Here is a 22811-nt window from a genome sequence, read left to right on the forward strand (position 1 = left end):
CTCACATTTAATGGTACCACTCATTTCCCTCGCTATCCCCTCTCAGTCTTCCTCCCCATCACCACTTTCCTCCCCATCTCTCTCTCTCTCACGCACACACACACTCACGTTCTTTATCACTCCTTCGGCCTCGCTCTCTCTGGTCTTCCCTATCCATCTCTCTCTGACCTCCTCCCGTTCACACTCCCCTTCTCTGCAATTTAACCTCCCTGGTCCCCTTTCCTCCTTCCCTCCCTCCCATCTCTCTTTCTCCCTTCCTCTGCTCTTTATTTCACTCCCTCATTCCCCCTCCGCAACACCCACTCCTCTCCCTCCGCCCGTCCTAAACTCTCCCCTCCCTCGCACACACGCCGCCTTGATCTGGCAGAGACTGGGCGGGTTCCTGCCACAGCCTTTTCCACTCCCCCTGTGTTCGGATGACGGGCACCAGGGTGTCATTTGCTCCGCTCCGCCGGCCTGCGAGGGGCTGCTGGACGAGTCCCCCACCTTGGTCCCCCGCCGACGGGAGAAGACGCAGAATGCGAAGCACAAGGAGGTAACGGAACACAACCCCACCAAAGGCAAGGAGCTGGTGCGATGAAGAAACTCCAGAGCAGATATCTGTTCGTCATCGCCGCTTACTCGCTGCTGCTGCTGACCATTCCTTACGTGCTGGACTGTCACAACGACCGCCGTGGCCCCAGGGAACCGTACCTGGTCGAGGTGGTCCAGAAGGAGGTGGAACCAGCCCCCCGCTTGAGGGAGAGCGGCAACGCGAGCAGTTGGACCCCGAGGCCGGGGGCGAAGCAGAAACAGCACATTTACTTGCACGCTACCTGGAGGACGGGCTCGTCGTTCGCGGGAGAGCTGTACAACCAGCACCCGGGGGCGTTCTACCTGTACGAGCCCATGTGGTTAATGTGGCAGGCTCTCTACCCGGGGGACGCCGAGAGCTTGCAGGGGGCAGTCAGGGACATGCTGCGCTCCCTCTTCCACTGCGACTTCTCCGTGTTGAAACTCTACTCAGCTCCCGGCCCCCTGACCACTCGCACCGTCTTCGGCTGGAGGAACAACAAAGTCATCTGCTCGGCGCCTCTGTGCGGCGCCTACAGCAAGGACAGGGTGGAGTTGGTGGACGGCAGCGTGTGCGAGAAGAAGTGCGCTGCCAGGGACATCAAGGAGTTGGAGAGCGAGTGCAGGAAGTACGACGTGATGGTCATCAAGGATGTCAGGGTGTTGGATGCGGACATCCTGCTCCCGCTGATGCACGACCCGTCCCTCAACGTCAAGGTAGTTCAGCTGGTGAGGGACCCTAGAGCGGTGCACAACTCCCGGATGAAATCCAAGCTGTCGCTGGTGAAGGAGAGCATTCAGATCTTGAGGAGCAGGAGATCGGAGAGGAACCAGCGAGCCATCCCCAACAGGTCGCAGAGGGCGGACACCTACGTGTCCAACGCCCTGGAGGTGATCTGCGAGGCTTGGAGCCGAGACCAGACGCTGGTCAAAGAGGCCCCAGCCTGGATCAGGAGAAGGTATCTCACCATCCGCTACGAGGACTTGGTTCTGGAGCCGGTGGAAGGTTTGCGGACCCTCTACACCTTCGCCAACCTGACGGTCACGCCGGCCACCGAGCAGTACGTGTTGAACATGACGAGGGGGGTCGGCTACTCTTCCGACAAACCCTTCCTCATCTCTTCCAGGGACGCCAGGGAAGCCATCGGCGCCTGGAAGAAACGGCTGAGCTTGTGGCAGATCGAGCAGGTGGAGCAGAAGTGCCAGAAGGCTATGACATTGCTGGGCTACCTGACAAAGAAACAGGGCAACACGTAGACCCACCAGCCTGTTAATATTCAGAGATCGGACGAAGGTAAAACAAAAACAAAAAAACGAGATTCACGCCATGCCGTGGTGAAACAGGAATAGAGTGGTGGTCTATGTTTAAAAACTTGATCACACTGTGCCATATTTTTGTACACCCCTTGAAACAAAGTCGGTAAATAAATAGTCATCCAAATCTGGGACTTGTTTGGTACACGTAAAGTCTGCAGTTTTCATTCTATATATCTATGTTGTGCCTAACATGCACTCCAAGCCGATAGAGAACCTCAAACCTTCACAATGGTACCGATAAAATCTAGCACATTGTCTGCATATCAGTGCGTAGTTTTCCAGCACAACTTAACTTACATTTTGATAACCCCACCCCCACACAACCTCACCACTTTCTTCCACGCAACATCCTTTTACAGCCTCAAAAGAAACCACTGAGCAATCTCAGGTAAGCAATGGCTGTCTCCTTCAAAGAATATAGAAAATAGGTGCAGGAGTAGGCCATTCGGCCCTTCGTGCCTGCACCACCATTCAATATGATCATGGCTGATCATCCAAATCAGTATCCTGTACCTGCTTTCTCTCCATACCCCCCTGATACCTTTAGCCACAAGGGCCACATCTAACTCCCTCTTAAATATAGCCAATGAACTGGCCTCAACTACCTTCTGTGGCAGAGAATGTGTGAAAATGTTTTCCTCATCTCGGTCCTAAAAAAATTCCCCCTTATCCTTAAACTGTGACCCCTTGTTCTGGACTTCCCCAACATCAGGAACAATCTTCCTGCATCTAGCCTGTCCAACCCCTTAAGAATTTCGTAAGTTTCTATAAGATTCCCCCCTCAATCTTCTAAATTCTAGCGAGTACATATTTAAGGGTCTTGGTCAAATAGCCCCCATTATCACTTCCAAATTCAAGAACTTTGAACATTATCTCACCAATTGATGTGTTCCTCAATCATCCTTGACCCCCATCCTAGTCACTAGTCACTAGCCCCTCCCCCCCCTCCCCCCACCTGGTCATCAAACCCAGACAATTGCCGACCATCCTTTGACTGCCAGTTGAGATCCTCTGATCAATAACCCCACCTCTCTGACTGCTGATTATACCCCGTCCAAACCATCACTAACAATTATTAGCACCAATTCACCCCTGCTTCCAAACCTGCAACAACAACAACTACCAAAGCTGGCAAGAGTATCAGGTGCATGAGAAAACAACTACATGCTGGTACCCCTCCAAAACACACACCTTGTTTTGATTTATGTCACCATACCTTCAACATCACTAATTCCCTAACCTGGAACTCGACGCTGAACGAAACCCCGGGAACACCATCATCAACAAAATTGGAGTGGTTCAGAAAGGCAATTCACCACCACCTTCTCAAGAGTAAGAATAGCTGGCCGATAAATTGAGGCCTATCCAGTGATGGTGACATCTCATGATGAATCAAAATAATGCTAATGTTTACTGTGTTCTCCGCCATCCAACCTAGGTCTGATCTATCTACTTACCAATCAGACCCAAAAGGTCACCCATCCCTTCTCCCCAGACATGCTTACCTGTCCCGCAGAGTTACTCCAGCTTTTTGTGTCTCTTCTTTATATTGTCTGATTAGTTAGTGGACTCTCTGGTTCCAGACAGTTAATTGTGGAGTTCAGACTATCAATATTCTTTAACAATCTTTCATATGCTCTTATTTGGCTCTGGACCAGAAGGTAGTGGGAAAAGACCTAGCGCAAGCTTGTGCAAATTTAATACTGCCAAAGTGGATCCAGTTCACTGTTTGCTTTCCAACTTCCCTGTCTGTGTAGATCTGAAATTTCCCAGGCATTAAAAGAGCAGTATCTTATAATCCACCCATCATCCAATCCTCAATCAATTCTAAAAACAGATTCTCAAGGAAAAGTAATCTGTGAAATGTTAACTTTATTTCTCTGACCTGCTGGGCATTTCTGTTTTCAAATCGGATTTCCAGCATCTAAAGTTTCTTTGCTTTTCATTCACATAAACGTCTTAACAAGTCATTACTATTTCTGGGAACTTGTTTTATGAGCTACTTGGATTTGAGTTTCGAAGATTCATTGTCTTTCAGGAAACAATAAATATATCATGGCACAATTCAAAGAAGAACAGGGGGATCTGTAATCCCCAATCAGCATCCTTAGAACAGGCTATCCGATTATTTGCCTGGTTGACATGTATGTTTACCCACACTCACCGTAAAGCTTTAGAATCATAGAGTGACAGTCATTTACAGAATTAGGTCAATTGCTTGCATGTTTGCCAAACAAAAGAACCTCTGACTAATCTCACTTTCAAAATCAGTCAGGAGTCTTGTGAGTCTTGTATGTTACTTGCTCATTCAGATACCAGTTAAATGTGATGAGTTTATTCTTCCTGTGGTGATCTTAATTGTGCAGCTTTACTGCAGCCTTAATAGGTTTTCAGCCGATCCAGCATGACTTTTCTGCCTCAATATTCATATACTGTACGTTGATACAGGACTATAAGGTAACAATTCAAAATTTGCAGAAGAGACCAAGCTTGGGGTGCAGTAAGCAGTGAAAATGACAAAGACAAACTGCTCGAGGGAATGGATAAGCAGGCAGATTGGTTAGACAAATGAAATTTAATACAGAGAAATGTAAGGTGTTCCATTTTGGCAGAAAGAACAAGGAAAGAAAAAAATAGGCCAAATGGAACAGTTTAAAATTGTGTACAAGGACAAAGAGACGTGGGTGTATACACTCATAAATCTTTGGAAGTAGCAGGACCTGTTGAGAGGGAAGTTAATACATTATTTGGGATTTTGATGTTCAACTATATTGCCATTTTTCCTGTTCATCCCAACTGGATCTCTCATGAATTTGTAGACCTAAATTAAATCTCTTTGCTCTCTCTTTTCCAGTACCATTCTCATTGCCAAAAAGGGTGGTGGGTGCAGAGATCCCCATCACGTTTCAAAAAGTACCTAGAAGAGTCATACATACAGATCTACTGATTGAGAGTTGGAAAGTGGGGATGATCTAAATAGTTTCACCCTTGACTGGATACAATGGACCAAAATACCCCTCTTATGAACCACACATTTCTATGGTGTACTTCAAGTTAGATGCCACACACAAGTCCAATTCATGTATACATTTACTGTAACATTTGTTCAAATCTGCCTGAAACCATACGCAACACAAGCTATTTATCCTTTATGTGTGCAGGCACTGCTCCATAAACCTATCTTTATTGGTGTACAGAACCAACCAAACGCCGCTTTTTTGAATAACAAATGGTCAGATCCCATGACATAAGTCTGTAAACCATGGGAGATTTGGCTCTGCTTCCCTTCTCCAGGCCTTTTCAGGGATAATGGTTTTTGTCAGCAGTTGGAACCTCTCAGCAGGTGGTTGGTTAGCCAGTTGATTGTGCATTCTTTGCAAACGAAACACACAAACTCGAGCTTTGATTGGGCCCTTATTTTGTCAGGACATAAACAAGTATTCTCTCCAGGACTGGTTCGAAGCAATTTTTACATGGGATGTTCCTTCCATTTCATTAATTTTAACTCTGCGATTGTGTTTGGTGTCTGCACAAGGCAAATTGTTTTTGACAATGTTATTACACACAATGTTATTACACACCACCACCAGGCATAGAATGAGAGCATCTGTGCTTCTTTGTTTTAAAATGAGGGCATGAACAATTAAGGCATATTCATTGAAGGACTTTAGTTTCAGGAAGAAAATAGGTTTGTGAAGCAAAAATCTTAGGATCTGGATTCTTAGTAGTCTGAAGTTTGGCTTCAATCCATTGGCATTCTAATGCAAATAGCGTTCATCTTGGACTCTATGAAACATATCTTTCTCTTTTTTGTCAGGAGTATCAGCAGATAGTGAATTGTATCAGGCATCCTTCTGCAAGATAAAAGTTACTTTAAATGAAACACTTAGAGCATGAAGCATCTGATTTGAACCCTAGTCTCAAGAAAAGACATGCCCTTGTGTATTATGCACTGCATTTGCACAGCAACACAACATGGATGCTCAGCTATGCTATTCATACTTGGGCAGGCAGACTTATCTATAGTTCACTAAATCCTGTGAGAATGGGAAAACAATTTGATCTTAAAGGCTTATACAACCGAGGCAAAACCAGAATGCAACATACAACAACCTGTAAATCGCCCCTAATGTGCAGGGAGTGGTTGCAAAAGTGGGAAAACATAGAAATTAGGTGCAGGAGTAGGCCATTCGGCCCTTCGAGCCTGCACCGTCATTCAATATGATCATGGCTGATCATCCAACTCAGTATCCCGTACCTGCCTTCTCTCCATAGCCCCTGATCCCTTTAGCCACAAGGGCCACATCTAACTCCCTCTTAAATATAGCCAATGAACTGGCCTCAACTACCTTCTGTGGCAGAGAATTCCAGAGATTCACCACTCTCTGTGTGAAAAATGTTTTTCTCATCTCGGTCCTAAAAGACTTCCCCCTTATCCTTAAACTGTGACCCCTTGTCCTGGACTTCCCCAACATCGGGAACAATCTTCCTGCATCTAGCCTGTCCAACCCCTTAAGAGTTTTGTAAGTTTCTATAAGATCCCCCCTCAATCTTCTAAATTCTAGTGAGTACAAGCCGAGTCTATCCAGTCTTTCTTCATATGAAAGTCCTGACATCCCAGGAATCAGTCTGGTGAACCTTCTCTGTACTCCCTCTATGGCAAGAAATAACATAGAAATAGTGTGAACAAGATGGTGGTCACGAACTCGGTGGGCCGAAGGGCCAGTTTCCATGCTGTATCTTTCAATTCAACTCAACATACAAATTCCTGGCTGCTGCTCCTAGCGCAGTAATAAGGATTGTTGCACAGAGAGTCTATCTTTCAGGCTGAGATAATAAAATCATGTCCACTTTCCCAAGTGAAACATAAATGATCCATGCCCGCATCTTAAAGATCAGGTTAGTTCTTTTTTGTACTTTAGTCATCATGGCCTCATCATCACCTCATAGTAAATGATGTACTGTGGCCGTGACCACGTTGTTGTTTGTTTGATCATGATATGCTTAATTTGGCTGACAATTGCCCTTGGGATGAGTTCCTTGCAAGACCTTTTGAGAGGGCATTTAACAATGAACCATACAAATGGTGTCAGATTTGGAAAATCATTAGCACAGCACAATGTACAAAGTGAGTCACATATCTTAAGAGTTATACAGCATGGAAACAGGCCCATGCTGACCAAGATGCCCCATCTATGCTAGTCTCACCTGCCCACATTTGGCCCATATCCTTCTTTACCATGCCTTGTCCGATAAAGCCATTAAAAAAGAGATATTGAATCTGCTCCGCTTAAACGACAAGGGCAACAGAACGTAAAGACTGTTTATATTCATTTTTATTTTTATGACAACATATACACAATTTTTTTTTGTACCATGCACGATGAGTCATGATTACATTAGTACATTAACCTGCACTGCTGGACACATCAGAATTAGGAAAACTACTTACTCACATTTGTATTTGAAACACAGGGTCAAGTTAGCTATCGTTCCACAAACGGACGCTGGTTATTTCAGTATTACTTTGGGTCCATGTGGTCCAGGTAATGAAATAGTTTAAAGGCATCATACCAGACATCGGATTTGTCGTCTTTAGTGGCACAAGCACGTGGATAAGCTCAGAGTCGACACATAGCAACCATGACACAGCAAATGACAACTTGCCAACATGACTGACCTTTGCTGCACTGAGTATTAGTGAGATTGAGGCAAATTGCCAAGTTTATAATGGACATAGTGCTTCCGCCTCCCCCCTATTACTTTTATTTCACATTTTATCAGAGAGAAAAAAAAATTCTCCCTTCCTTTCAGGTAAATCAAAGCAAACCAAAGACAAAACCCACAATTTGCAAGGCAAAGATAATCAAACTCAGTGCAAAGGGCTGCACAGCAAGGAGTTAACAACGTCACCTGGTGTGGATGACTTTAACATCTCCAAATCTCCTGCACAGCAGAAAAATACAAATATTTATTTTCAAAAATCCAAGAATAAGTACTAAGGTGCAATGGGATTGGTCACAAAGTGCTTGTGATTGCCTATCCCCCCCGCCTCAAACCCTCTCATGCTGGGGATGCCATTGGCTGGGATAGATCATCATGGGAGCTAATAAACTAAATCCTGTTGCATCAAATTGGACAGATAGCGTATCTTAAGCATATAAACATATCCAGTTTCCTCCTCCCTGTTCATTTTGCCCTCCTCGTATAATGGGGTTGAACAGCGACAAGTCTGCAAGCCTGTAACGAGACTGATTTTTCCACAGCAATGAAGCAGACCAGGATAGAAATGGCAATCTCATTTTCCCTGAGCCCTTCATGAGCTTTTCAACACTCCCTCGAAACACTGGAAATAAATTCTCAAAGACAGGAATATATTAGAGACACTAGTGGGTAAAAAAAAAAAATCAACGCCTTAGCAGACTTTATTTTTCCTTCAATAGATGCTGAGAGGCATCAATAACCAAAAACGGGTGACAGTGGAAGAAATCACAGGAAGAGCACATGGATCGTTACTCTTTCTCCTTTTCTCTACCTCTTCCCCAAAACTCTCAGACTTGTGTATAAGATGTGTTGGGAACTTGGCAAGTTCTTTCAGGAGACTCTCATACACAGTCTTTTGTGTGAGCACTTGGCTGATTTTTCATGCAAAGATCCAAGTCAAAGTAGGGAGATCTAATCACAGAAGATACACAAAGGCCTGACTGAAACCAGCTACCAACTCGCAATTCAAACAGAAGCTTTATACATGGTAAACTTGCACTGGTTGCTTTCAGTTTAAATATATGGAAAAAACACATGCACGGTTTGTTCATGAAGTGCTGACTGTACTGAAACAACAGAATTTTAACCACCTAACATCTGAAACTATTGGCTGTGCAGTGCAGTCGTCAAAATTTCCCCCTCGAAACATTGCTTCATTACTTGCCTTGTGTTGGTTGTGTGCCACATGACAGAGTGCAACAGATGTCTCTGCGTGAAAAATAATGTGTTGCATTTGTAAGATTTCAGGAAGGGATTCGAAGGCAGAACGTATTACAGCAGATCTCATGTTGTTTAATGAACAGTGTGTGCTTAATGGCTGGGCAAAAGCACATCTGCAGAGCAATTACAAAAAAACCCACTGTAAATAAACCATCTTGTAAAATTTTGTATCTATCTTTTATCACCACTGTTATATTCTGATCAGCTGCCTGTGGCAAACTCTTCACATTATTCAGTTCCGTTGGAATAAATAGGATGGAATATTGGGAAGGGAATAGGACAAGCAACCAACACCGCATGTTCATTTAATGGTGGCGATCAAAGGACTATTGTCTGCTCCAGGGAGTGAATACTTTAAACCAAAGCTCTGGCATTGGCAAGTCGTCCTGATGCCAGAAGAGATGGCCGATTAAATTCAAGATAAATGCATCAAAATGTTGCAGCCCCCACCATCTATGTCCTTTTGTTCATAAAAATGCAGTGACGCATAAGTTGGTGAATCATCTGATCTAAAATCTGCCAACATAGTCTGTTTTTTGAGTTCATGTAAAGATCTCCAAAAGGTCATGTACCCGTTCAAAAAAAAAATTACCATGTTGGAGAGAGGCAGGTGGGTCCAGGGTCATTTTTTTTTCTTCAATTTTCTCAACAATTAGTTCTGCCTAAGTAAAGGAAATCTCAGATAACACAGGTACATGCTATTTGTACGTCTATGAACATCGAGGTGTTCCTGCAAGTAAAAGGACGAATCGGAAAAATTTGCTTGCAATATTAATACCTGGAAAAACATGGCAATCTCTGGGTCCCACTGTAAGGAGCACAATGTTTTAAAACAACTGAAGGTAGTTGAAGGTGTGTTGGTGAGCGTTAATTAATAAAGGCCCAGGTTGCTAGATAAACTGGGATACCTCTTGACAACCTGAGCATGATCAGTCAATAGGAGAAACACATTTCTGAAACAGATCCAAAATAAAAATCACACAGCTTCCATCAATATGGGTGTGTGCACCTAATTTTTATAATGCTAAGACAACTTTAAAGAACCACTGTCAACAATGATCCTCTGGGGGTGATCTCACGATTTTACAACATACTTGACCTTTGAGTGAATATCTGACCCAAATCACATCATCACGAAGACTATGATTCTCAACCTCAATAATATCACCTGTCGCCACTCCCTCGTTGTTTATCCACTGGCACCTATGCCCCTCTCAGCAATTCCCATTGTCCCCTTGCAAGCCGTTCATCATATATATCATCCAAACCTCTGCCGCTCGCAACCTAACCTGCAATAAGATGGAGGCACAAGAGGCTGAAGATGCTGGAATCTTGAATAGAAAACAAAATGCTGGTGGAACTCAGCGGGTCGGGAAGCATCTGTCAAAGGAAATGGACAGACAATGCTTCAAGTCCAGACCTTTCACCTAATCTGTAGAGATCACTTCACTGGCCAACATTGGCTCCTAGTCAAAAGTTCTGAAGAAGAGGTCCAACCTCAAACGTCACCCATCCTTTTTCTCCAAAGATGTTGCCTGGCCCGCTGAGCTACTCCAGCATTGTGTGTCCTTCTTCGGTATAAACCAGCATCTGCAGTTCCTTCCTACATAAAAGGATACAATGTGCCGGAGTAACTCAGCAAGTCAGGACAGCATCTCCGGAGAAAATGGATGGGCGACGTTTGAGGTTGGAACTCTCCTTCAGGCTCTCCAGATATGCTGCCTGACCTGCTGAGTTACTCCAGCACTTTGTGTCATTTTGTGTATTAACCAGCATCTGCAGTTCTTTGTTTCCACACATTGGCTCCTGGTCCTTCGATAGTTCCTCATTTATATCAGTGTATCCAAACCCCAAAATGACCATCACATTAAACTCCTCCTTATCTCAGGGAACTGCACATCCTAACAAATGACCTCGCATATCCTTGACTTCTTTCACCCCAACATTGCTTGGCCTTATCTTCCATCTCTTTAGCCCTAACCTCTGCACCTCTTTCTCTGCCTTCATCAAAAACCACTGGTGTGACCAAAACCCCCTTGATTTAACTCCTGCTTTGGCTAAGGATGACTACTTGTCAGATTACACCAAGAAATATTTTATAATGCAGTGCAAACAAATACAACATTAGTATATTAGTGATACAACTTTTCACATCTTTAACTTCTTGAGATAAAGTGGATATTTCCATTTTGTTTTCACAACAGGCTAGATTGTAAATTCCAGAAAACAAGTATCATTAGCAATCAAAATTCTAACAATAAACACAAAATGAAATAGGCTCTGGAATTACAATTTGACTAACAAAATAACATTAATATCTTCAAACAAACCACCAGCAAAAAAAAAAAAAAAACGTTCAGCAAGCTTGTTTGTGCAACAAAAAAAAAGAGCCACTCAATGTGCCTGGAGTATGCTCATGATTTACAAACTCAATGTTCCTGGAAGTTATTGACCAAAGCTGTCACAATACTTCTGCATCCGGTTCGCTTATTTTGGAAACAAATGTAATAGATGCCTATGTCCTTCATTGTCATGACTACAAGATACAGCCTGAACTGCAATGTCAAAAACATTTGTGAACAGTTGTCATTCCATCAGCTTCCTTTATCCATGCCTCCCTATGTGGCTGATTAAGGGGCTGGAAAACACTCCAGTGCTATCTGATACGATCATGTTCCCGCATTCGCTTCAAATGCACGTTTCCAAAGGGTAACTGCTCCACCCTGCTTTTGACTTGGTTCAGCTCCATTTTCAGTGTGCATTATGTTGGTGGAACAGAGAGTACAGTCACAGATATCAAGGACCATGTTTATGTGAAGCCAGCTTTCAAGGTTATACATTATTGTGACAACCCATGCCTAGGAAAGCAATGTAAACACACTGCAGCTCAGCCATAATGACAAAAATAACAAAAGACACAAAATGTGGATTAACTCAGGGGGTCAGGCAGCATCTCTGGAGAACATGGATAGGTGACGTTTCGGGTCGGGCCCCTTTGTCAGGCTCTGAAGGTTTAAAGAAAGGTCCCGAGCCAAAACATCACCTATCCAAGCCCTCCATAGATGAAGACCCTTCATCTGAACCTGCTGAGTTACTTCAGCACTTTGTGTCTTTTTTGGTAAACCAGCATCTGCAGTTCCTCGTATTGACAGGAATAATGACTTTGCATACAATCATTTTCAGCTCCATGGCAGCTTTGACTATTTTGTTCCCTGAAGCTCTTTCCCCATTTTCTCAACCACATTCGTGTGGGCACTCTTGCACTCCTTGTGAAATTAAAGCCTTTAAAAATCAACTGAAACGTCTATAACAAGTCCTTCCATTAAGCTGAAAGATCATAGACACCTTCCCACTTTCATTAAGGAATACCCTACACAATCAAAGCAACAGATTTGGGGCCTATTTTTGGGCCATATTTTGTTCATTTAAATCAACTGATTGAGAACAACTCTCTTTTCCCTCTACATAATAAATCTTCCTTGATTAAAGGAAAACATGCAGGGCCCAGAAAGCCCTTGGCAAATAAAAGAAAACACAAATTCAAGGAACAAATCTGTCCCGTTAATTCAAAACAATATTTGACTATCATAGACTTTAAAACTTCTTGTTCTTGTCTCATGAGCAAAATAAAAGTATTAATGTAACTTTCCCTCCATTCAACTTCCAACTTTTATATAGCATCAAAATAGACAAATGAAAATAAATAGATCAGGAGGTCTGATTGGGTGATGTCAATGTCTTCCACTTAATGAACTGCTGAACTAAATTGCTGAGAAGCTGCCACTGACTTACTCCACTAAGTGATCAACTAAACAAACCTGTTGCAAAGGGCAGAAGCACACTCTGCTGATTATTTGCCACTTTTTCTCCTTTCATTATGTCTGCTGCATAAACACATTCAATTCCTCCAGTCTACGGGCAAAAGAAACTGCCTCCAACATGCAATGTCCAATTTCAATTTAACATGATATTCTGAACAGAATGATGTACATTCCTCAAGTTATCTTCTTCCAATAAAATAAGTTTATACAAAGAGCAAGTTTGGAAATCTTCACCCTGAAGAATTCAATGTGCAGCGTAACTTCCACAAATACTGAGACGGGCTTAAAGGACGCCAAGTGCTGGAGTAACTCAGCAGGTTGGGCGGCATCTCTGGAGAACATGGGTAGTTGATGTTTCTGGTCGAGTCTGAAACTCGGTCTGAAGAAGGGTCCCTTATCGTCACTTACCCATGTTCTCCAGAGATGTTGCCTGAGCTGTTGAGTTACTCCAACACCTTGTGTCCTTTTGTGTATTAAGCACCATTTGCAGTTCCTTGTACTGAGATGGGTTAGTTTGACCTATGCCAAGGTTAAAAGTAGGTGAGATGTACGTTCATTTTTGCCTGGAGAATGAATCAGTAACAACAGCACCTTTATGGATAGTTGATGTGTTTCGGTAGAAATGAGAAACTAGCCAAAAGTAATTCATTCATATTCTGGAGAAACATTCACCATTCTTCAACTGCTTGTTTCATGGGTCCACGATTCCAATACAGCTTTGGAATATGGCTCCTTGAAGCGATACGAAAAGGAAACAAAGGTCTAAATAACCCCGTGTCTGATGTCAGTCATTAAAGAAAAACTTCTGAACATACTTGTTAATTTTCTTTGCCACTCCATTATCCCAATTTATCAGCAACTCACAATCAGCAATCGACACTTTTCAGAAATGATCAGGAGGAGATACAAATCCTCGACCTCACAACCCTATGCAGATGAAAGGGAACTGGGAGAGATGGGGGAAAAAAAATACACAAAGTGCTGGAGTAACTCAGCGGGTCAGGCAGCATCTCTGGAAAGATATGGATGGGTGAATTATTAGGTCCAATCCCTTCTTCAGAGATACGGACATACTCTGTCATCTGTCCCAGGGTTAGCGCAACACTGTAAAAATGGGGTTATTATTATGGTGGCACATCGTAACAGAATCTGGTGAATTTAGTTAAATTCATATAATTTCTAAGCCTACATCTCCCATGTGTATCAAGTAACATGAGCTTTGCAGCTTTCTTTGTTTAAAATAATCGTTAGCTAACAGATATCAGTATTAAAACAGTGAACATCTCATCATGACATTGAAAATATATCGACAGAAGGACACACAGCGGCCACACAGTCCTGAAGCAAACACACAGGTGAGCTCTGCTACAGCAAAACCAAAAGCAAGGAAACAATGTGCCTTCAGTGGAAGGAGTAAGCTCATAGTCCTCTCTCTTGTCTTGCAATCTTTGAAGGATGAAATTCCATTTAACAGTTCACTGAGGTTACGATATCCTATTCCCCACTCGAAGATGTTCCTCCTGTAAAGTCAGTCACCTGAAGACGGACCAACATGCAGTGCAGCTTGAACTGCGACACAAGCGCACACTTGTGTTTGGAGTAACTGCCTATGTTGCTGGGGGAGAGGAGAGGGTGTGGGGGTGGGGGGGGAAGGGAGGTTTAAAAAAAGTGCAAACTGAAACATGCGCCCAAAACTCCGCTCACTAGGAACTGAATCAGGTGTCTAGTGGCAGAGAAGAGAAAACGGACACTTCTCTCTGTGATTAGTCGTGTGTGCGGCAGGTACACTTCATGCCCACTCCTTATTACTTTGAACCTGAAGGCTGCAAGGTTGGTGGAGCAGTAACTGTGGCTGGTGCAAGGTGCTGGTGACGGGACGTGTCAGCATCGTGAGACACGGCCGATTTCAGTGCGGTCTTGTTGCACCAGCGTGAACGCACGGCGACTGGGGTATGATGAGAAGCATCACAGTGTCGAGGCTAATCAGTCAGTCGACGAGCTGATTGCACAGCGATGGCACCAACTGTGAAGGGTCACGGCATTGCCATCCCCTGGTTAAAGCTTAATGAAATGCCACGCATAGATGTGTTCACATTCTTGCACTGTAAAAGCTGAGCCAATAGGTGTTTGAGAGAGAAGTGGAGGAGGGGGGGTGGGGGTGAAAAAAATAAATCACACAAGTAAACCAGTTCAGTCTCAATGCCGAAAATAAAAATAGGCTTTGATCCTTCTTAGGCCGTTCTATGCCTCACTGATGTTATTGCTGTCAAGCATGATCTTCCAAAGGGAAAACTAATCTGGTGCCTCGAGTAATGAGTTCATGGTCTTCCGTGCCGAGATCATGTTCCAGTGTATCTTCCGAGATGCTCTTGGTTCTCTTGCCGTCTGCACTGTTGGATGCGGTGCCCGAGCCAGAGGAGCCGTTAGCAGTCAGTGTACTCCCTCCGTAGGTCAAATTCAGGTCACCATCATTAAGTATCAGATCGGAGTCATCGTCTCGGAGCTGTTCTTGATTCTGAAAGATGAAGGAACAAAGCATTCAGGATGTAACAGGGTAGTAAGCCAACAAAAACTTACATTTAAACCAAACACGTACTGTGCCCTCCATAATGTTTGGGACAAAGACCCATCATTTATTTATTTGCCTCTGTACTCCACAATTTCAGATTTGTAATAGAAAAAAAAAATCACATGTGGTTAAAGTGCAGTGTCAGATTTTAAATAAAGGCAGTTTTTATACATTTTGGTTTCACCATGTAGAAATTACAGCACATTTATACATAGCCCCCTATTTCAGGGCATCATAATGTTTGGGACACAGCAATGTCATGTAAATGAAAGTAGTCATGTTTAGTAGATTGTTGCATATCCCCTGCATGCAATGACGGCTTGGAGTCTGCGATTCATGGACATCACTAGTTGCTGGGTGTCTTCTCTGGTTCGTACGCACGAGTCAGACGACGTTCTGCCATCGCTTTGCTACAGCCAGTGCCACATCAGTGCCTCTGCGAAGATCATCCGCAGTGCATGCCTCTCTGCTGGAGCCAGTACCTTCAGCAGCCATACATGCCCAGGCCATAACACCCCCACCATTGTGTTTCACAGATGAGGTGGTATGCTTTGGATCTTGGGCAATTCATTCTCTCCTCCATACTTTGCTCTTGCCATCTCTCTGATATAAGTTAATCTTCGGCTCATCTGTCCACAAGACCTTTTTCCAGAACTGTGGTTACTCTTTTTAATGTTGCTGTGTTTACCTGCACTTTTAAACTATTCGTACTGTTTTATCAGGGACTGGATTGTTTTTATTTTATGTGTGAAATGTTTAAGTTTGATGTGCGATGCTCCCGTATTCCCTGGGAAACGTCTTCTCATTTTGCACTGTACAACTGTTGCTTTGCAAGATGACAATAAAGGTTGATTGATTGATTGTTCAAAAGGGAACTGCAGATGCTGGAATATCGAAGGTACACAAAATTGCTGGGGAAACTCAGCGGGTGCAGCAGCATCTATGGGGCGAAGGAAATAGGCGACGTTTCGGGCCGAAACCCTTCTTCAGACTCAGGCCCGAAACGTCGCCTATTTCCTTCGCTCCATAGATGCTGCTGCACCCGCTGAGTTTCCCCAGCAATTTTGTGTACCTTTGATTGATTGATTGATTGATTAAGTACTTCTTGGCAAACTAACCTGGCCATCCTATTTTTGTGGCTAACCAGTGGTTTGCATCTTGCAGTGTAGCCTCTGTATTTCTGTTCATGAAGTCTTCCGTGGACAGTGGTCTTTGACAAATCCACACCTAACTCATGAAGAGTGTTTCTGATTTGTCGGACAGGTGTTTGGGGATTTTTCTTTATTATAGAGATAATTCTTCTGTCATCAGCTGTGGAGGCCTTCCTTGGTCTGCCAGTCCCTTTGCGATTAGTAAGCTCACCAGTGCTCTCTTTCTTCTTAATGATGTTCCAAACAGTTGAATTTGGTAAGCCTAAGGTTTGCCTGATGTCTCTAACAGTTTTATTCTTGTTTCTCAGTCTCATAATGGCTTCTTTGACTTTCATTGGCACAACTTTGGTCCTCATGTTGATAAACAGCAATAAAAGTTTCCAAAGGTGATGGAAAAACCGGAAGAAAGACTAGGTGCTGAGAGCTCTCTTATACCTGCATTAAGGAGGCAATTAAACACCTGAGCAATTACAAACGCCTGCAGAGCCATGTGTCCCAAACATTATGGTGCCCTGAAATGGGGGGGGACTATGTGTAGAATGTATAAATATATTCTTTAATAAAATCTGACAATGTGCATTTTAACTAAAATGTGATTGTTTTTCTATTACAAATCTCAAATTGTGGAGTACAGAGGCAAATAAATAAATGATGGGTCTTTGTCCCAAACATTATGGAGGGCACTGTATATATACCATCAATATTCCATGGTGATCTGCCAAGGTTTGATGGTTTAATTGGCCCAAGGGGATTTCTTTGCATTCAGAGTGTGGTGGGTATGTGGAATGAGTTGCCAGCGGAGGTGGTTGAGGCAGGTACTGTAGAAGCATTTACGCAGATACATGAATGGAAAGGGTATAGAGGGATATGGACCTATTGCAGGCAGGTGGGACTAGCGTAGATGGGACATCTTGGTCTAAAGGGCCATATTCTGTGCTGCATGACTCCATGACTCAAAGTATTTCTACACAAGGGCTATGTATAAATAAAGTGTCAAAGTGTGCATGAGTGTGAAGGGTCCATCACTATTGGACCAAGGTTTCGCTCTGTTAAGCTGTGTGGCGGCTCCCATGCACAAGCACCTTTCACTCTTCATTGTACGGTTCAGGGCTTCTTGGAATGTCAAGAGCTTCACAGACATCCCTAACGATGGCAGATCTGGATATAGTTCCTCTGCTGCTAGTGCCTGAGAACTTAGACACCCCCTCAAAGGCTTCATCAATCACCCGAGAAGCCCAAAAAGTTATCCTTGGCCTTGAGGAACTTAACAGCACAAAGACTTTGGGAATTGGAAGTGAGCATTCATCTCAGAATACTGATCTACCATTTTAACCACAGTATTTGCTGCGGGTGGTCCAGTTAAGGGGCTGTCCCACTTGGGCGACCTAATCCGCGAGTTCTGGCGAGTTTGCCCTCGACTCATACTTGCAGCATGGTCGACACGAGGTTGTAGGAGGTCTTCGTAACTCTCCTTCATACTCGAGAGTGGTCTCCGCGTACTCAAGGCCTCAGCTAGGTTGCGGCGTTTTTTTTTCCAATGTTAAAAAATGCCCGCGAGTAAAAAAAGGTCGCCATGGAAAAAAGAAACGATACTTTTTTTTACTCGTAGGTTTAGTCGTAGTAGGTCGGCATGTTACTCGTAGGTAATCGAGGATAGTCGAAGATAGTCGAGGATAGTCTTCATCATAGTCGAAGGGAAGTCGAAGGAGATCGAAGGAGGTCGTCTTCACTCTCCACTATTCGGTGTCCAATTTTCCCAAAGTTTGTCGTAGCTAGTCGAAGTTGGTCTTCAACATAGTCGAAGGAGGTCTTCAACATGTCATTTTTTTCCAAACTCTTCTAAACTCGCCAATTAGGTCGCCCAAGTGGGACAGCCCCTTTAAGCTACCGGCTGATGGTGATCCCCACCTCTCCATTTCCAAAATGTCACTGAATGTCAAGGCAATTGCCTTCTGGTGAAGGACGTTTTTGCTTGGCGCTTGTATGCTTTACATCCCAAGCCGGAACATTGTCTGGCTTTTCCTCCATGCCGACTTGGATTGGTTATTATCCACAAGGCTATGAATGGGAAAATTGATTGATAATGCTGCTGTAAAAAATGGGCCTTGTACAGTGTTCTGGAGAACTCCTGCTGTAAGGTCCTGGAGTGAGATGATTAGCATCCAACAAAAATCCTGTTCTGTTTCTTGAGAATCTCCAGAGAACCAGAATGTTATCAATTCTATTGACTTCAGTTTCAGATCAGATAATACGATACATAAATACAAGCAACTCAAACTGAAGTACAAGATGTGTAGGGAAAGATATAGAGTGCAGAATATAGTTCTCGGCATCCTCGTGCATTGGTTCCATGGGCAAAGTCCAATGTCCACCATAGGGTAGAGGTGAATCGGACAGTACCTTAACAACCATGTTTGGGAGTGAGTTATGGTAAATGGCAGCTGGTACTTACTTCGTATGCTTGAGGACTGGTCAGGCATCGTGCGATTGGACCACACCAGCCGGGCAGAGTAGCAGTGAGCGGGGGGCCACTGTGCGTTAGGATTGGCTTCAGATAACTGGAGGATTGTGGTTGAGGAAAAACTCCAAGACATTTAACATCAAGTACTTTACATGGTAGGTTCACGAGACGCACTCATCTACTTTTTGGTTGCCTTGGTCCTAATTTCATTATTTTTGTCTGTCTCCAATCCATTCTAAACTATAAATCTGACACAAACCTCCTGGAGATGCCACAACCTGATCAAACACAGGAACAGTTCCTGATGTTCTATTTCCACTCTTCTGTGATATTAGCACTGGGAATGGGGAGGGACGGTGGCACAGCAGTAGAGTTGCTGCCTTATTATGCCCCCGTCCCACTTAGGAAACCTGAACGGAAACCTCTGGAGACTTTGCGCCCCACCCAAGGTTTACGTGCGGTTCCCGGAGGTTGTAGGTGGTTGCAGGTAGGGAGACTGACAAAAACCTCCGGGAACCGCACAGAAAGTGGGACAGGGGCATTACTGCGCCAGAGACCTAAGTTTGATCCTGACTACGGGTGCTGTCTGCACAGAGTTTATATGTTCTCCCTGTGACCACATTGTTTTTCTCTGGGTGCTCTTGTTTCCACCTAAACTCCAGAGATACGCTGGTTTGTCGGTTAATTTGCTTTGTTAAATTTGTAAATTGTCCCATGTGTGGGATAGTGCTAGTCGACGCAGACTCGGTGGGCCGAAGGCCCTGTTTCCATGCTGTATCTCTAAAGTCTAAATTCAACATAGGTGTGGGATGAGGAATGGCTGCATCCCCTTCCAGGACTTCGCCCTTTAAATTCCACACTGGACTCTCCTCCAAATGATCTGAATATTACCTCCAAATAATTCAATATTCCGATATCCATATCAGGGAGGGCCCAGGGAAGGGGGGGGGGGGGGATCAGGATCTGAATATTCAATGTTCAGCAGCGAGGTAAAGAGGTTACAAAGAGCGCGAGGAACACAGACATAAAATCAAGGCTCTGCTGAGTACAAGTCAATGAACACAGAGCAAAAGCCGCAATATGATTATAAAAAAAACATTCAACTATCACTGATGGCAGTAAGACAAGAGTTCACTTTGTATGTATTGATGACATGCTGATGGCATTTAATTAAGGATTTTATATCAAATGTTCAAGAGTGCAGTCAAGTGAAACAAAACCCTCAGGGTTTTAATGGGCAGTTGCTGGCTTTTGAAAAGCACAGGAAGCCAAGTGATTCAGCCAATTAACCCACCAGCAATAAACATCGGCATGTGAGCTTTTGATGGAACTGACAAACCAGCAAGGCATACAACCCTGTATTAAAGTCGCAAGCTGTTGGTTAATTTAGTATAACCATGCGAAAAGACATTGTTTACAGAGCAAACATTGCTTTGACTGAAAGGAAGTCAAAAAGAGTTACCATGCGACTCCTCAATCCAATGAAAACATCTGTAATGCAGCTGTGCTAGTGAGAGTTTACAACATAAACATTTTACGAGCAGCTGGATGGAAAACAACTGTTTTCCTGAGCTCTGCATTATTCCCCAAATCATATTTAATCGCCTTGTTTTAAATGTAAAAAACATTGCAACTCACGGCCATTTTATACAGATGACATTTTTAGAAGGAATAGTACAGAATGGGAACATGCACTCAACAGGTCTTTCCCCGGACTCTTAAGCCCCCGTCCCACTTTCCCGAGTTACTCACGAACTCTCCTGAGTTTCCCCCTTGATTCGAACTCGGAGAATTACGGTAATAGCCAGTCGTAGGTACTCGGGGCTATTTTTTTTTCTCGTGGACATTTTTCAACGTCCCGACTTACCTGATGCCCCGAGTTCCTACAGCTGGCATTACGAGCCGCTATGAAATATCTACGGCCTCCTACGAGCTCGCTACCGACATTACCCGAGTTCAAATCAAGGGGAAAACTCGGGAGAGTTCGTGAGTAAATCGGGAAAGTGGGACAGGAGCTTTAGGCTGAAAAAGGGTCTCGACCCGGAATGGCACCTATTCATTCCTCTTCTCCACAGATGCTATATGGCCCGCTGAGTTACTCCACCTTTTTGTGTCTATCTCAACAGGACATGTTCCATGTAACAGAGAACATGGAGTTTGCAACACAATTCAATGTTTGAAAGCAGCAACTTTGTACCCCCGGACGCTAATGCCAGGCTAGCAATGGAAGAGCTGCAAGCTGCTATCAGCAAACAACTAACTGCACACCCAGAGGGGGCTTTTATTGTTGCGGGTGATTTTAACCACTCCAACCTTAAAACTCCCCAGGTTCCATCAACATGTCTCCTGTCCAACCAGAGGAGACAATATTCTGGATTTAGTATACACTAATATTGCTGAAGCCTACAAAGCCCTCCCCCTCCCCCACCTGGGTCAGTCTGACCACCTCTCTCTGTTCCTGCTCCCCAAATACACACCTCTCATCAGACGTGTGAAACCAACCGTGAGGACAGTGAAGGTTTGGCCTGAAGGGGCTGTCTCTGTACTACAGGAACAGTTTCAGCAAACAGACTGGAGTCTGTTTGCCACTCAGGCCACCTTTGACTCCCAAGTGGACATTAACACATACACCTCATCCGTTTTGGACTATATAAAATTCTGCACCGACAACGTCACTACCCATAAACAAATAAAGACCTTCCCTAATCAGAAGCCGTGGATGAGCAGAGAGGTCAGACTCTTGCTGAAGGCTCGCGATGCCGCTTTTAGATCTGGCAATGCTGAGGGATACAGCTCATCCAGGGCCAATCTGAAAAAGGGAATCAGGAGCGCTAAACTCAAACACAAACGGCAGATCGAGGAGCATTTTCGAAACAACTCCGACCCCAGACGCATGTGGCAAGGCATCAAGTCCATTGCCGATTACCATAAAGTTAACACCGCCCCCCCCCCCCCCCCCCCCCCAGACAACGCCACCCTTCCTGATGAGCTAAACTACTTCTATGCTCGCTTTGACCGGGACAACAAAACACCAGCCATCAAAGCTGCCCCACCCCCGAACGAACAACCCCTCAGTCTCTCCACCTCTGCTGTACAAGATGCACTGAGCAAAGTGAATGAACACAAAGCTGCCGGCCCCGATGGCATCCCCGGGCGTGTGCTCAGGGCATGTGCTGGACAACTATCCCTGGTCTTCACTGACATTTTCAATCTGTCACTGGCCCAGGGTGTCGTCCCCACTTGCCTCAAGACCTCAACCATTGTGCCAGTGCCCAAACAGTCAGCTTCAGGGAGTCTCAACGACTTCCGCTCAGTGGCACTCACCCCCGTCATCGCGAAGTGCTTTGAGCGGCTGATCTTGGCTCACCTCAAAGCCAGCCTCCCCCCCACACTGGACCCCCATCAGTTTGCCTACCGGCCCAACAGGTCTACAGAGGACGCCAAATCTGCGGCCCTACACTCTGCCCTGACCCACCTGGACAACAACAACTCCTACATCAGGTTGCTGTTCATTGATTTCAGCTCCGCTTTCAACACTGTCATCCCCGCCAGCTTGATCACCAAACTCAGCGGACTTGGCATCACCACCTCCCTCTGCAATTGGACACTGGATTTCCTCACCAACAGACCAGTCTGTTAGGATCAACAACCTCACCTCCTCCACTATAACACTGAACGAACAGCGTGCCACAGGGCTGTGTGCTCAGCCCTCTCCTCTACTCCCTCTTCACCCATGACTGCATCCCTAAGAATGGCTCCAACGCCATCATTAAATTTGCCGATGACACCACGGTGGGAGGACTGATCAGTGACAACAACGAATCAGCCTACAGGGAGGAGGTCCAGCACCTGACAGCCTGGTGTGCCAACAATAACCTCGTCCTCAACTCCAAGAAGACGAAGGAAATTATTGTTGACTTTAGGAAGACCAGAGGGGGCAGACATACCCCCATCCA

The 22811-nt window shown here is 44.5% G+C and overlaps 2 protein-coding genes across 3 annotated transcripts in view; one reads left to right on the top strand and one right to left on the bottom strand.

Annotated features, from left to right (window-relative positions):
* The first annotated feature begins 297 nt into the window (after positions 1-297).
* chst7 (carbohydrate sulfotransferase 7) lies at positions 298-2019 on the top strand. The gene has a single exon (XM_033023278.1). It carries the CDS (start codon positions 577-579, stop codon positions 1807-1809), a length of 1233 nt encoding a protein of 410 aa, XP_032879169.1. The 5' UTR covers positions 298-576; the 3' UTR covers positions 1810-2019.
* An 8913-nt stretch (positions 2020-10932) lies between these two features.
* The window catches only part of slc9a7 (solute carrier family 9 member A7), a 185021-nt gene continuing 173142 nt past the window's right edge, over positions 10933-22811 (bottom strand). For both annotated transcript variants that reach the window (XM_033023280.1, XM_033023279.1), the window contains exons 19-20: positions 18847-18952; positions 10933-15189 (exon numbers count right to left, since the gene is read on the bottom strand). In XM_033023280.1, coding sequence (XP_032879171.1) covers positions 14941-15189; positions 18847-18952 — 355 coding nt within the window. In that variant the 3' untranslated portion in view covers positions 10933-14940. The remainder of the gene's footprint in view (positions 15190-18846; positions 18953-22811) is intronic.

The sequence above is a fragment of the Amblyraja radiata genome, chromosome 6 (assembly GCF_010909765.2).
Source record: "Amblyraja radiata isolate CabotCenter1 chromosome 6, sAmbRad1.1.pri, whole genome shotgun sequence".
Taxonomy (NCBI): domain Eukaryota; kingdom Metazoa; phylum Chordata; class Chondrichthyes; order Rajiformes; family Rajidae; genus Amblyraja; species Amblyraja radiata.

Excerpts from the sequence above, each read along its gene's own strand:
- chst7 (XM_033023278.1), top strand. The coding sequence starts at position 577 with ATGAAGAAACTCCAGAGCAGATATCTGTTCGTCATCGCCGCTTACTCG.